General features: G+C 40.6%; 1 protein-coding gene across 1 annotated transcript in view; it reads right to left on the reverse strand.

Annotated features, from left to right (window-relative positions):
* LOC140240193 (GATA-binding factor 2-like) overlaps positions 1-14,694 on the reverse strand; it is a 73,716-nt gene that overhangs the window by 15,154 nt on the left and 43,868 nt on the right. Inside the window, exons 3-5 of the mRNA XM_072319993.1 lie at positions 11,697-12,320; positions 3,013-3,158; positions 137-259 (exon numbers count right to left, since the gene is read on the reverse strand). Of these exons, the coding sequence (XP_072176094.1) occupies positions 137-259; positions 3,013-3,158; positions 11,697-12,320 (893 nt within the window). The remainder of the gene's footprint in view (positions 1-136; positions 260-3,012; positions 3,159-11,696; positions 12,321-14,694) is intronic.

Below are 14,694 nucleotides of genomic sequence, written 5' to 3' on the forward strand. Positions count from 1 at the left end.
TATGATTACATGATTACATTACATTCATAATTATTTCAATTGACTAACAGATTTCAGCGGTTTTCTCTGTCTTGCTGGAAAATAGACACCCATGCAGGTGTAAAACTGAATCGTATATAATTATCAGGACACCTACCCCGTGGAGTTTGTAGTAGAGGCCGCAGGCGTTGCAGACCGGGTCGCCATTGGGGTTTCTCCTCCAGAGAGTGGTGGTGGTTGCTTGGCAGTTGGCGCACGACGTGCCCGTGCGCTTGGCCGACTGGAGCGTGAGAAATGATGGAGAACCGAATTTCATATCGTGTCCTCAAAACCAAAGACAGGGAGATTCCACAGACTAGCCAAGGATATGCTCTACTGTAAAATTGATCTCAATAGGTGAAAATAATTGCAGAATAATTGCAGAGTCCAGGCAGCTTCTGGTCTATGAATATTGAATCAGTTTGCGTCATTTATACCTGGTGTTATAATTTGCTTTCATATCAAGACGGGGATTTGGTGTTGTGGAGCTTGACATAGGATTCTGTAAAAGAACAATAATATTGTTCTTTTACATACATTAATATATTTTATACATATATATTTGTTTTGTTATATTCTAAGAAGCGTGGAATTTTGGGTGGTGAACAGAATCAGAACTGGTTGTCGTCTCTATTCTCAGTGTTCGTCAAACAGAGTTTAAGTTATCCACAAGAGCACACAACGTCACAGGTATACCAACACTGAACAGTGATTTTTTTTTTTTTTTAAAGGGAAGATAAACCCCAAGAACAATGTGGATTGAGTGAAAGCAGCAACATTAGTAGAACACATCAGTGAAAGTTTGAAGAAAATCGGACAGTCGATGCAAAAGTTATGAATTTTTAAAATTTTGGTGTTGGAACCGCTGGATGAGGAGACTACTAGAGGTTATGACGTATGAGTGGACTACAATATCAAGAAAATATAAAGAAAATACTACAAAAATCCATTTTTCATGAAAATTACAAATTCCATCAACTTGATATTGACATATGTTAAGGGTAGCAATTATTCCCCCTGCTTTCTGAAAGCGGTTGGTCCACTGCTCTTTCATAATTCTAGAAAAGTGAATTTTTTTTAAATATCCTTTATATTTTCTTTGTATTGTTGTCCACTCATACGTCATATCCTCTAGTAGTCTCCTCATCCAGCGGTTCCAATACCAAAACTTTAAAAATTCATAACTTTTGCATTGATTGTCCGATTTTTCTCAAACTTTCGCTGATGTGTTCTACTAATGTTGCTGCTTTCACTCAATCCACATTGCTCTTTGGGTTTACCTTCCCTTTAAGTGTTGATCCCTTCCCTTCCCCCTGACATTGTGACACTTTACGGCGGAAGAATTGGCTATAGTGGTTTCACCATTTCGCCCTCATTAAACGTGTGATCACTTCCATCAGCTATAGGTCAATGCACTAATTAGTAGTTGGGAACGTAAGTACATTGACTACCTAAAAAAGTCATCGGTTTGATTGGATTTATGTCGATGGTAATTCATCATTCACGACTGATGTTGTATGATTGAGACTGATATCATTGTCCATTTCATCATCGGATTTCCTATCAAGAAATCCTTAATTATATAGTTACAGCTTAAATCTAAATCAATCAAATCCATTCGATTTTACAAGAATCCCGCGTAATAAAAAGGAAACAAGTCCTTGAAAAGGATATTATAAATAAGTGCTTGCAGTTACTAGTGCAACTGAAAATTACCAAACCGAAAAAAACAACAACACATGAATAATCTATATAATTATAAAAGGAGAATAAAGGCTAAGAAGCTCTTCACTGTATCAGTCAAATCAGGAGAGCAAAATTCATAAAGCGAAACCTTGATTTGACTTTCACACTTTTAATGTGACTGTCAATTGGGTTTGATTGCTGTCATTGAAATTATCATACTTAAGGAAATTTCAATTCTGAGTACAGAAACGTGAAGGAAGAACGGGTTTGTTATGGGGGGACCGAAGGCGCGTGTGCATGTCACAGTGTAGTGGTGGTCTCTGTGTTGGCCAACGTTCTCAAAATGCTCATAAATATTTCCTGAAGGACCCCAGCTGGGACACAGCTAGCAACCAACCGTACACATGTTGCTTCCTCATATTGTTCCCGAGAAACATAAATCTTTCATCAATCTAGCTGCCTGGTTGGCGAGGTATTTCCTGGACTAAAAATTTGGGGAAGTTGGGTTGACAGTAATTTTCGATATCAGTGGCATCGATTTTCCGTGTTTGAAAGAGGAAAAAGAGAGAGAAAAGGAGAACAAGGAAGAGTGTGAGAGAGAGCTACTCCGGCAATACCAAATACCAAATTCTGTTGTGATGTCTACTTCTCTGCGGAAAGTAAACTACCGAGTTACTCTACTATTGAAAATTACAGGGTCCTATTATACCCTATCCGTCAAAAGGCAAACATTTACGTTAGTAAGACCAAGAAATTTAAGCCAACCAATGGGCAAGGTAGTACGAAAACTGGCACTTCGGGATGAGATTTTCGATCTCTTGTTTGTAAAACTGTTGAGAACGTTCGAGGTTCACCTGTTAAAGTCACTCAGCTCAGGCCGCTCTTCTACCCCTGTCTTTCTATCAATCATTTATTCCTAATTTAGTTGTTAAATAAATGCATCTAATAGGCCTATATACACAAACTACTCTACGTCTGTGCGTGTAATTGGACAGTAATGCACTGCAACTGATCAGAAATGTTTGTGAATTAATTCAGTTTATTGTGAATAGTCTATGTCGTAGCTTGGCGTTTGTGGACCTCATTCCAAAGCTGTTAAAAGTGTTTTCTCTTCAATGAACGTCCACAGTTTGCCAATATTCTCTTTGGAATGTTGGTTGCCTCTACGTGTGTTCCATTGATGATGCCTTCGATGAATAGTGGAATGAAATAAATTCACAATGTATTGTCTGAATTGGAGATGTCTGTAGAAGGTGTGAGGAAGATATGAAGGTCCCAACACGATGTAACCAGGTAAACCCGACTCACCAGTCTTCGCTTGGGCTTAATCAGCGGGCGGTTCTGTCCGTTCATTTTGTGATAGAGCCCGCAGGCGTTGCACAGGTAGTGCCCGTTGCCATCTCGTCTCCAGAGCGGCGTGGAGGTTGCTCCGCAGTTCACACATTCCCGCCCCTCTGCAGATCGAGAACATTTAACAACAAATAAAATTTATATCAGACTTCCATTTTAATAGAATGCAGCCAGATGTTCACATGGACATATATAAAGCTAGAGCGTATGCCATCATAAACGGAGTGACAGGTGTTGCAATAAAAATGCAGACGTTTTGATGACGAGTGTAAATTAGGCGTAAAGGCGTATGAAAAATTCATCATTGTAAGATTGTGCACATAGGCCAGTTATAAACAATGTCACATTGTTGTGGTTTTTTTTTTTTTACAGTAATTCTGCCACAAAAAGTACCGTCAACTTACGTCAGCGACACAATAAAAAGCCAACTAGTCTTACATCCTGTCAATCGGAATCTTACATCCGTTGAAATATTTGAAACATGAATTTAGCTCGAGTTAGCTGAAGAGTAATAGGTGAAGGCCAAGCCACTTAACACTGGTAATAATGAAGTTATTTCCTTTGTTTGTATGACGCGCGTGCAGTATAGAACATACCGCTCTCGTGAAACAGTGTGTGGCTGAGATCAATTAAGAATGTTACGTAAAACTGATTAGACAGTGACGTACATTGAATCATAAATTCATTAATCATAATTAAATGCTGGGTTACAAACACATTGTGTCAATCCTTCACCATGGTAAGCCCCTCCCCCCCCCCCCCCGCTATTTTCATATCTAAAACAAGTGTTGGAGAAGGAGCAAGACAAGGGAGGAAGACCCGTCGCCGACCCGCGGCGTTGGGCGGTTGACACTACAAATCGGGACTACCGGTCAGCGGTAAGAGGTCCAGACAACTGACTGCTGTCCGACGCTTTTTTAAGAATAAAAATCTTGTCTACCCCTAAAGAAGCGCTCGCCTCTCTGGCTTGAAACTATTATTTAATGAACAGAACTTCAACATCACAAGTAGTTTTCTCATTGACCTGTTTGTCATCGAAACTTTTGCTATCCATGAAGTCAAGTCAAGCCAATGGGATAACGCACGCTTATTTCATCAATCGCATCATTCAGAGTAGTGCAGTATATCTGGTCAGAGGCGTTCTATCTTGTCATGATAGCATTCCGTAAAGGGAAAACTGACATTGTTGGAAAGGATGAAATTATATTTCTCACATCTGTAATGAATACGACAATTTAGGATTCAAATGTCGTCTTCATTTTTAAAGAGAGAAACATCAAAATCCATCAATGTATTCATCCACGAATGTCGCTAAAGGTTATGATAGAATATTCGTATCGTAACAATGCAAGAAAGTTTGCTACAACTGCATTTTGAAGAAAGTAGTTTGAGGTCAAAAGTTGAGAGCAATAAACAGGGTTGATGTCAGGTGGTCCAAAGTGCCCCCCCCCCCCCGTAATTCAAATTTCCTCCCAGTCGTTTGAGAATAAAGAGAGTGAGCGAGAGTATTTAGCCCAAAATGTAAAATGGCGCGCGAACTGTGCGTTTGTTGAGCTCCTCACTTTCCGATAATTTCCGATTCCAATTACGCACCCATTCTGCCGTTTAGCTAGCGGGATTCTTCTTAATTTGACGGTTAGAAAACCACTAAACAATACCAAAAAAAAAAAAAAAAAGATAGAAGGAGGTTATTGTAACTGCCTTGATGTACAAACCAATAAGCTATGGGAAAAAATCTCGAAAATTCTTTGTTTGTTATGGGGGATGAATAGAAATGATATCACATCATTTTCAATACATTTCGAAGTTATTAACAACATTTCAAATGACAAGTGTAATGACAAGAAGCAAAGAAGTGATAGCCACGTCGAGTATTATCGTAAAGATTAAGGATGTACCTTTGATAGTGACTGAACGACGGAGAATAACTGACTTTCATTAAGTAGGTCACTAGTGATAATTAACCTTTTTTCCTGACATAAACAATACCTTGTCTGAAACGCAAAAGTGAAATACTTTGACAAATGAATGAATGACAGACGGATAAATGAAAGAAAAGATTCTCAGTAATTGAAACTATAGAAATAATTGAAGAGACTTTCGAATATTTCTCTGAGATGTCAACAAACAATGATATTCGACTGTTGACGCATCGCCATTTTGAATGCGAAAGCCACAGCCGTCGCCGACATATTTGATATTATCTTACAATCTATGCGTCAGGCATTAAACAACGACAGATATCGTATTGAAATACTTCTTAAAAAATATGTGATATTCGAAATAGGTTGTTGAGAGTTGAATATGCGTTGGAGTAAAGTGTCTCTTAACTTTATTTCCCAGCAACTTATTATTGGTATTGAATTGAAATTTGGGGCGTTGACATTGTTTTTATGGTTTTCATTAAACTCTCGCCTTAAATGTTAAACAAAGATGTAAGAAGCCACTACCATGTGCAAACCAGACGAGGTGACGACATCATTACTGCGTAAGTGTAAGTGACTTACACACACATCTTCACCGACTTTTCTTCGATAACATGACATCGAAAAGAGAAACTTCTCTTCTTCACAACAAATGGTGTTGAGTGGCAATGAATTAGCACTGACGACGGAGAGGGTGATTAAAGTTGATAATCAATGACCAAAATCATGATATTTTTGTGGCATCTTGGCACACAAACAAATGGGAGAATTTTGAGTCGATGAAATCATCACCTCGGTTAATTTGCAAAGTAGCTGCGAAACTTTAAATTGCAAAACTTTCTTTGAAGTTAAATTTGATTTTGATGAATTTTCTATTTTCTGTTTGTCTGATTTTAATCTCTATCAACTTGTGCACGGCGTTAGATTTCTGTTAAAACGGCTTTTAACTGATACTTTCAAACATAATGTCATTGTATGGTGATCCTTTTTCAGTTACATGTACAAAGGCAATGATTTGTCCTTCAGGTTATCAGGTTTCATTATCGAATTCAGCGATACTATGAAGGTGTAATCTATCGGGAGATCGGTATCATAATGCTTCAGATATTTGTTGTTGTTATCATGATTTTTCTTCTTTAAAAATGAGATCGATGACCTATTTCGATGTCACACTTTCAATACGCGTTTCCTGGCGTCATCCTTATTCAGGAGCTATGGTTATGAATACAAATCAAAGGGGAGAGGGGAATTATGTTCACTGCATTGAGAGGGGGAAGATGTTTGAAAGCAAGTAAGCATCAAAAGACGCAAGGGGAATAACAATCGGATATCTATCTGCAGCACATTTGACCAAGGTCTCGACCTATTTCACTCGTCTCCTCCTTCCCCTTTCTCCTATCCCTTATGACGTAATGGCTACCCTGCATTTTGTGATAATCGCTGCTGAATAAGTATGTTGTGACGACGAGTCAGCTGGCTGCCAGCCCAGAGGTACAGCGCGCGCTCTTTTCAATGTGCGACAGGTTTACTTGACTATTAGCTGTACGTCTGAAATTTTGACGTAATCGAGAAGGCTAATTATAGGAGCCACACTACGCGAGGAAGCAAGCGGCGAAGCAAGAAGGGAATATGAGCGTCCTGGAAGTTTCGGGTCGCTGTGTTCCCCTCTTCTTGCGTTACACAGCCGTTGAAAAGGTTTGTCCTCGTATTCGCATAAGTAAACGGGTCACGAGGGGCGAGTTTCGGCATAAATTATCCCCAATGACTGGAGCGATATGAACAAAGGAGTGCTGAATTCAATTTAAGATAAAGCTCACAGCGATACAATATTATTCGAGTATGCTATCTTATAACACAGTGTGCCTCGTTTGAAATAAGTTCGCGCGCGGCCGCATTTCCCAGCTTTTCCACTTTGTATTTCCGTGAACTTAATCTTCCTGCATTTAATACAATTTGATCATTTACGATTCGAAGAAAGGGCAGCCGAAAACCGAAAGTTACTGGCAAACACCATGACCTGTCGTCTTCTCACTGGACTTCGGCCAAGAGTTCACCGCAGTGGTATATAGCACTCCTTTACCGCTGCTGGAATTGGCCCGACCAATTAATGGCTGTGACGTAGGCAGCGATGTTTAACTCGCTAATACTTGACAGAGGGGGTACCTGCTTGGCCATTTCCGCTCGGCATAATGTAATTGTACCTTTCCACGTCTGATCAAATTCGAAAACATTCATCCCTCCTTCTCTCCCGCTTTAGAGGGGGAGATAAAATCAAAGTATACTGCAAATTCTGCGCAAACCAATAAATTGTGAAGAATATTATGACAATAAATGAAAAGAGTATTTTTTTAGAGTTTCACGCAAGTATGGCAGTTGGAATGGGCGAGTTCTGACTCATAATCAGATAGAAGCAATGGCATTCTACAAGCCAGTTTTATTTTGTTTGGTTTTTGTTCAAAGATTAATCTATCGCATTAGTATGATATTAATAGACAAAATGCCTTTCAGTCGCTACTGTTCAACTATATGATGTCCATATAAACACAAATGTTCAGGTGTAAGTTTTTCTTCGAATGACTTGGAATTTGCAGGGTTATTCGTTTTTCAAGATCTGCTCAGACACGACCTCACATAATTTAAAATTCCCCATTTTATTCTCAACTCTTTTGAGAGTTTTTGTGTAGGCCTAATCTTAAGAAAAAGCACTACAACAGATTACGATTATATCTTAATCACATTCCAACTAACCACACAACAATAAATCTATATAGGATTCATGTGATTAATACCTGGACGTACTTAGTGTCATCGATGATAATGTTGAGTACCAATTTATGTCATTGCATTTGACTAAAATCCGTTTGATGTTGACCCAGGGGTCAGAGAGATAAAGTGAATTCAAAATGGGCAATTCTCTTTCTATTTCAACGTTGACAAGACCGCTTAGTCACATTGAAAGAATGTTTCTTTATCTGTTTATATTCAGTATTTTATGAATTATAGACTATTTCGAAGCGAGTTGATTACATGTTGGTCATACCATGTTATAATCTTGTTTCGCGAACACAGACAATTAGTGCCATCAGGGGTTTATTTTATCGCTCGGGATCGCTCGGTTCCTTAATCATCGCCAATTTCTGGATCTCGCCTTATCGACTCAAACATCTGAGGCCCGTTGAAATGTTTTCACCGATTCGTTTTTTATTGTCGCTATTCTGAAAACGACTCAAAATGAATTTAGCGGCATAAAGGAAGACGGGGCAAGATCTCCTTAAAAAGATATCTTTAACAGGAATAACATCTACGGCTACATTACTTCTTCTATTGGGGGGGGGGGGTGGCATGTCCAGGGTAAATCATTGAAAATGAAGTAATGAAGTTAAATGGCAGATCCCAGCTGTAGGTATGTTTGCGGAATTTGCGACATCGAGTTATTTGTATTAACTGAAAGCCAGATCATAATGTGAGTGTGAGTGTGAGTGCGTGGCAACATGTAAAGACATAGGATGCACAATAACCAGTAATGTCATTTTTATATTTAGTGAGCATTGAGAAAATAATTTCAAACGTTCACAAAAGAAAAATTACATAAAAGTATAAAGATGATTGCTTGCCCCTTGCAATATCAAAGTTAATTCTTGCTAATCCTAAAAAAAAAAAAAAAAAAAAACGGATTCAATGTACTGATTTTTTACTTTCATGACACATTACGATCACAGTATTAATTTTCATGTTTCTTTTACTTGAAGATTGTTGATAACACCTAAATGTGATTTTACAGTCAATTTCTTTTTTTTCAGCAATATCTGTACTATCATGATTATGAATTACCGAAAAATTAAGTGAAATCTGTCCAGCATTATGAAAAGAATCTACATAAACGTAATGAAAGTCAGTCAGTTCAGGGAGGTGGGCACCTCCCTGGTCAGTTCTAAAACATGGCGCGCAGTGACGATCTCGATATCGCGTTCTAAGCAGGAAGGTGATACGTCATCTTCCTGTTCTAAGTCACGTGACCCTAAGTGGCTGCTGTTTTCCTATTCGATGAGTAAAGACCAATTAAAAAATAAAAACAAAATGATATCTACTTCGGGGAACAAATTATCTTTCTCATGGATGACGGATGATACTATATCTTAAAAAAAAAAACCACACACATTCTTTAAATCATACATTGTTCGAGAAAATGTAACAAGTCGAGTACCTCAGGAGTACTACACAATTTAGTGACGTCATCGATCCGATATGTCACTCCAACGTGATATGAGATGACAAACCAGTATGAATAAGGTTATAAGCTTTGTGGATTCTGCCCTCCGATAATGTTCAGCTTAAAATAGATATGTTCAGCCTAATGAATGGAATGCAAATCTAGTTTTATGATGCGGTCTTCTTTGCTAACAGGTTAGATGGGACAAATTAATTCAATGCCCCCCCCCCCCCCAAAAAAAAAAAAAAATGAAGTAGTGTGGCAAACCTTTGCTAAAGCGTCAATACTGAGGAAGAATGAGAAGACATCTTCCTAATTAGGAACGACAGATATTAGAACATGGTTGTAAATACGTGCGTGTTTCTACGACGGACAAGGGAACAAGGTATGAGGACGAGCTGGGTGGGGTGGGGGTGGGAGGGGGATATGTTTGGAGTCGATTCTTCTCGCACTTCTTTGACCCAGACTCCACTTCGACTGAGTGACAACCACGTCTGCGTTTCAAGATATCGCTGATATCGCTCAACAGACAAAGAAGATATTAAAGCGCCACTTGTTACTATAAGTTCAGAAAGCGCTACACCTCTCGACCCCCCCCCCCACAAAAAAAAAAAACACTATACAAATAATATTGTCGTCACAACCGTAAACAAGAGAGATAGTCGGTTCTCATCTTGTGGTGATACGTGGATGCTTGCCCGCCAAGTGGCCATCACATGTGAGAGAGCCAGCTGAAGCCCTATTTGGCTCGATAAACATCGTATAAATGGTTACAGGTGGCTTCGGCGATCTGCAACCCGAGAAGCTGGTTGCCAAACGGGGGAGGGCACGAGGGGTCACCGCCCGGCCGCCGCGGCGTGATGCTATGTCATGTAACGCGAAAGTCGTGTGCCACACACGCGATTAGATTCAATTTCCCATCTCCGTTTTTACAGTGCCCTTTCTCTCTTTCCAGTTTACGTTACTAGGACTCGTGGACCAAAAGAAAACGTGACAGGTCGCGTAGAATATGACAGAGATACAATTTGTCTAGAATCACGATGGGAAAAAGGGGGCCGGATATTATGCTTTGAGGTATTGCCCCCGAAAACGAGACAGAAAAATTGACGGGGTCCTGTCCAATTACAAAGGTAATGTGTGAATTCGGAGGTATTATTGTAGTGTAGTCTTAATAGCATAGTCTCCGTTCCAAACGCGCCCTGAAACCCTCATCTTCGCGTCGCCACTACCCACTGCTGCATCAGCAATAATTCCGTCAAGTCTTCATGTCATGTTCATCTGACGTAAATAAGGAATGTTGTAGGTCTAAATAGCATCTGTACGTCACACCATAACTCATAGCTCATCTACGGATGGAATATAACTGAAAATGAAAATAACCTTTTCAACAACAAAAAAGATCTTCATTGTATACGATCTAAAATCTATGGACATTTATCAAAAACGTATGAGAAAAAAAAATGAGAACAAATGATAATAATAATAATAATAATAACGATAACAATAATGATAATAATGATAACAATCTCGAAAGGTTAAAGAGAAACGCGGTTCCTACAAACACCCGTCCACAGGTTGCAAGAAAAGACGAACGAATAGTTTTAGCGGAGTCACCTGTGCTTTGGCACCATGCTGTGTGTCTGCCCGAGACGCGTTACTAAAGCGCGCCAGGCTTCTTCTTGAAACAGGCGGCTTAGGGCGCGAATGGATGAGATAATCGTCATCCTGGCCCGAGATTATCGCGATTATCGACCGATTACTAGAGCCAATATCGCCAGGGACTCGCCAGGGTAGGTATAATGGGGTCGTGAGGTAGAAACAGGCGGCTTTACTGGCTGACTTTCACTGCTGCAGCACATTTAATTGACTATGGAAGAACTTTGAGCACAAAACTTATTGGTTTTCTGTTTCATGAACGAAAAAGGACATCTAGTCTAGAGCTGAGTAGTTGCTTTCCTTCATACTTTATTCTGGTATCAGCTGGACTTTCATTTGTCATTTTTTGATAGGGAGATGAGGTAACAAAAGCTGTGATGCTCGAAAAATGGACTTGGTCGTACTCTTCTAATGTGGCCTTTTTATATTCATACATAAGACGAAATTACGCACGTCGCTTTACATCCTGCATGAACGTGCTGTAGTCTCGCAGAGATAAAAATAAGAAACGCGACGGACGTAAAGAAGTTACACACTTTCCATTCTCAGTAACATTGCTATAGCCAAGCCCACATTCGCTAGCTAGTGAACCTTACATACAACATTCCATCCAAATCTCCAATAATTGAATATGATGACAACTGAAGGTTGAAAAACAATATTCAAATTTCAACATTCAAAGAGCGTACAAACACAGTCGCGACGACGCGTCGACTCACGTCACCGATTAAATTGTGTTCAAAAATTGCAGAAGTAATTATTGCAAGTTATTCTACTCCTCTTCCTAGTTTTATAACTTTCGAGGGGAAATGATTATGATAATCAAGAAGAAGTTTAGCAGATATACTCACCTGTGGTGGACCTGCTTTTGTTCCGTGGCTTCGGGGCTGGTGCTAGACTTCTGTTCGCCAGGACTCCAGGGTGGTGGAAATTCAGCGCCCCGTTGGGTAGGTCCGACATGAAGGGTGCGTATGCCGCTGGGACGTGGTGTGGGGCTTGGGAGTAGGCCGAGTCGAGAGAGCTCGAAGTCATGGCTGATGAGGATGGAAGCGAGCTCGGGTTCCCGTTCGTGTTGCACTGGATCGGTTTCGACGTGGTCGATGAACTCGCGTTCTTTAGCTCGGAGCCGTAGTCTGCCGTGGTGTGTAGGCTGACTGGCGTTAAGATGTTATCAGGCGTGTTGTCCTTAGGTGGCGTTGGCGGGAAACTGAAGTAGTGGGCTGCTGCGGCGGCGTTGCCCTGGTGAGTGGCTGATGGGACGGTGCTGTGGTGGCCGTGGGAGCCAGGCGCTATGGGAGCAGAGCCTGGTATCGTGTACGAGCTCGTTGGACCAGTATGGGGGGTTGAACTTCCGAATGGTCCTCCGCACCAGGCACCTGAACTCTGAACTCCGTGCAGGGACTTGCCGCTATCCAGCCACTGAAATGTCGGTGTGTGGAAATGTGGTCTACACACTTGACTGCTGGCGACTCCAGCTAGGGTTTCATAGAAAAGACAGACACAAGGAAGAAAAAAAAAAACACACATAAAGTTCACTAAATATCTCGAATGAAGAACGCTGAACTTCAAGATTAATCCCAAGGGTAGTTAAACTAATGATGAATTCTGTATCGGGAAGGTCGAACTCGATCACAACGTACTCGTCCGCACAACGAGTGAACTAAATAACAGTGTTACTACTGGCATCCGAGGGTAGATTTATACCGAAGTCAACGTAAACCAAGTACAGGAAGCAACGAGGAGTTTCCGGCTCAAGCGACAGGCACTAGACCCCTGGGTGCAGGCTGGTACTTGTAGTCTGAGACCTTGACAAACTTGTGAGGCGCGTGTGCCGCTCGCGGAATAGAGCCGAGAGACACGCGTTAGGGGAGCAGAGCGGGTCCTCGTCAAATTCGCCCCAATAGGTTTAGCAGACTCTGCAAATTTGGAGAGGTAAAACGCGTAATCCTTCCCCTTTGGACGAGAATCGGTCTTTGCAGGCTCGTATGTGCGAGCCAGCGTGTCTCGCGAACGTTTACGGACTGCAGAACGTTTCTGTCAAGGACAGTCTCGAAAGAAGTGGGGGTTAAAAATGTTTGTTTCCTTGATACCTTCAGAGGAAAAACATCTGGTGGTTTACGGGTTTTTTTCTCTCTCTCTTCACTTTTTTTTTTCGTTGGAACGTGGAGCGTAACTTTTATCAGTTTTGCCAATCAGGTGTGTTGGGGTGATTGTAGGGCTGAGGAAAAAGAAAGACTTGCCGTTCGACGGATCAGCAATTTGATCTCGCCTGTTTGAATGAGACGAAATTACAAATTGCTCACGACGTTCGCCATGCTGCGAGTTAAAACCACAGCCACGATTCACGCTGATGATTCTGCGATAAAGTTCTTCCCAAAAAATTGAACCCATTCACGTCTAAGATAAGGTATTCACCATTTGAAGTGTCCTAACAGAGACCCATAATGACTACATTTCCCCCTCACAAGCTGACAAAGTAATTAAAGACACCTTTTGAATTGGTACTCCGCTGTCATCAATATGTAACGCTTGTAGTGTGTGTTGGAAGATCCCGGTTCAAAGTCGCCGTACGGGTTATCTTCAATAGCTCGTATTTCGGGGTTTTCCTCAATAAACGCGCGCACCGAGCTAGCAAACGCAATAAAAGGGTCTGGACAATCAGCGCGGGTTGATAGATGATCGGAGAATGATAAAATCAGCCCATTTATTCCAAATTTGATTCTTCACACTTCATTTTACAATAGAGTCACACCTGGACCTACTAAATAGATGTCGATACAGTCAACACCATTGTAGGCCTTGATGCGTTCTTATCTCTTGGAACAAATCGCAATGAATCAAATCAGATGTAAGCACTTCTTTATTTATTCTTTTTTTGGGGGGGAGGATTTGCAACTTTTAAAATCTCATGCAGAAAAGGTTAATATAACTCTGAAGTTGTGTATTGCGAAAAATTGTGGGTTCAACTCCGTGCGTCGCTCCTGCAGGTGACAACAATTAACACCACTGTCTATTATCATTTGAGAACTGCATGTGATATCCTTCGACGCCATGATCTGCAGTCTGGGTGCTGGCGTTACGAACGATCTGTCCGACTTGGCGCCTCGCTATACTCAGCTATAAAACAGCAGAAATTTTGGAAACATTGTATTTGGTTGGCTTTACAGTAACTAAGTGCGATTAAGGTTGATAGATATTCCTGTTTGATAATAATTAAGGACATATTTCATCAGTGATCGATCGCGTGATGGGTCAACAAAGTAGAATGCTTTGCGCTCTCAAACGGACATAATAGGACACAGCGGTCAGCGACACTGGCATCATTTCCTAAAAGTCTGTAACCATGACAACCGTAAAGGTGGCAGGCACAGTAAATCATCAAATTGTTTTTGACATTTAACCACCGAGTTCTATGCAGTTTGGTCTATGCTGTGAAACTCACTTCATCTTTGATCGGAGCTATTGAACTATGACCTAGATGTAAAACTCATCTAATCACAGTAAAAGCATATCTGATTGACAATGACTTGTAGTTGACAATAGAGTAAGAAGTCATGCAGTGTTTCAATCAGAGTGTTATTAAATTGCATGGGGATTGTCATTTCATCTTTCAGATTTAAATTTCACATACACACTTTCTTCCCAAACGAATGAAAATAACGATTTACTATAAAACAACTGGAACAGTCGTTAAAGAACACTCCTGCAATTATTATACGATTGATATTTTTACTAGACACCACTTGAAGGCTTTTTACGATTATGTATTAACGTTGATATCAGTCACTCCATAAAAGGCGCTTCAAGTCTAGCCTACTTTGTTCACACAGCTTTCGGCAAGTAAAAGAG

The sequence above is a fragment of the Diadema setosum genome, chromosome 2 (genome assembly GCF_964275005.1).
Source record: "Diadema setosum chromosome 2, eeDiaSeto1, whole genome shotgun sequence".
In the NCBI taxonomy this organism is placed as follows: Eukaryota; Metazoa; Echinodermata; class Echinoidea; order Diadematoida; family Diadematidae; genus Diadema; species Diadema setosum.